This window comes from Bison bison, unplaced genomic scaffold, assembly GCF_000754665.1.
Source record: "Bison bison bison isolate TAMUID 2011002044 unplaced genomic scaffold, Bison_UMD1.0 scf7180017858151, whole genome shotgun sequence".
In the NCBI taxonomy this organism is placed as follows: domain Eukaryota; kingdom Metazoa; phylum Chordata; class Mammalia; order Artiodactyla; family Bovidae; genus Bison; species Bison bison.
In genome coordinates this window covers 1-1,457 of record NW_011488724.1, presented here as the reverse complement: position 1 = coordinate 1,457, position 1,457 = coordinate 1, and the positions used below count along the sequence as shown (strand labels likewise).

The 1,457-nt window shown below is 55.1% G+C and overlaps 1 protein-coding gene across 1 annotated transcript in view; it reads left to right on the top strand.

The window, feature by feature from the left end:
- Positions 1-1,451, top strand: part of NECAP2 (NECAP endocytosis associated 2) — a 9,644-nt gene extending 8,193 nt beyond the window's left edge. Inside the window, exons 5-6 of the mRNA XM_010862508.1 lie at positions 126-166; positions 670-1,451. Of these exons, the coding sequence (XP_010860810.1) occupies positions 126-166; positions 670-1,008 (380 nt within the window). The 3' untranslated portion in view covers positions 1,009-1,451. The remainder of the gene's footprint in view (positions 1-125; positions 167-669) is intronic.
- Positions 1,452-1,457: the final 6 nt, after the last annotated feature.

Below are 1,457 nucleotides of genomic sequence, written 5' to 3'. Positions count from 1 at the left end.
CACTGAGAGAAAGCCCATGCACAGCCGTGAGGACCCAGTGCAGCTGAAGATGAGGAAATAAATGTTGAAAACACAAGTTTGCTCACACAAGCTAGCCCCCAGATGAAGACGTGGATGGCTCTCAGCACTCTGGAAGCCCCTCCCCTGCTCTCTTCCGCAGGACAGAGTGAGCACTATCCTGATGTTGTTTTTAACGTTTTATTGATTGACTCACACACCTCATACTCCTTTATGTATGGCTCCTTTCGTTTACTCAGCCTGGCATGTGTGAGAGCATCCATATTGTTGAGTGTAGTCGGTTTATCCTCGTGGTGGTGGCAGGCTGCATTATGAGAAGGAACGCAGTTACCTGATGGTGGGCATCGGGGCTGTCTCCGGTTTGGGGCTGTTACAGGAGCGCTGCTGTCAGTGTGCAGATGGTGTCTTTGGTGCCCACGTGTATGTATTTCTGTTGGGTCCATGTAGGAGTGGAATGGCAGAGGCATCAGGTCATATGTTCAGCTTTAAAGATTCTTACAAACAGCTTTTCAAGGTGAAAATGCTGCGTGGATGGCTGCTGCGCGTCCTGGTGACGCAGACATTTGGGGCCCCGGGGTCACCTTGTGAAGTTTTCTGATGGCAGTGGGGTCCAGCAGAGCTGACCGATGCTCATTCCTCCCCTCTTTTTAGAGCATGAAGAAGAAGGACGGCGCAGCCGGGACGCCCCGCGCCCGGCCCACCAGCACGGGAGGACTGAGCCTGCTTCCCCCACCCCCAGGGGCAAAGACCGCTGCCCTGGCCCCTCTCTCCGGGGAGCATTTGTCTGTGGGGGGCTCTGTCGTCCAGCCAGCAGTTTCTCCCAGCTCAGGTCAGTGTGCGAGGGTGATGGCCCCGCAGCTTGGGCTCCTCTTCCCCCTGGCAGCGGGCCCCGCAGCTTTCCCTCCTTCGCCCACGTTGGTCACACTTAGTGCCCGTTGTGAGGAACTGGAGGGTGGGTGCCACAAAGCTGGTCCTGCCCACACTGGGTAAGGGCTTCCTCTCTTCCCACCACTTCCCCTTCAGGGTGTCTGTCCCGCCCTGATGGGCAGGGACTACAACTCACTTGTTGCCGTGAAATCTTCAGCGCATGGGTTCCTGGTTCTCAGAGGCTGCTCATTAAATGAGTGAGTGATGGTGACATGGTCTCTGGTCACAGGATGCTCAGTCTGTTCGTAACAGAAGAGAAGAGTCCTGAGCACAGAGACCAAATGCACAGGGACCAAACTCACATGATCTCGGGAGCTGTCGTCATGGAAGAGGTGGCATTGAATCAGGCCTTGAAGGACAAAGATCTGGGCAGGGGTGCTGGCGTTGCAGACAGAAGAAGAGCATGAACAGGACTTAGACTTTTAAGCATTGGTGTGTTAGGGAGATGGAGGCTGCACGAGTGTTCCACGGTGGGTGGTGGGAAGTATACCTGGAGATTGAGTTTGTAGCAG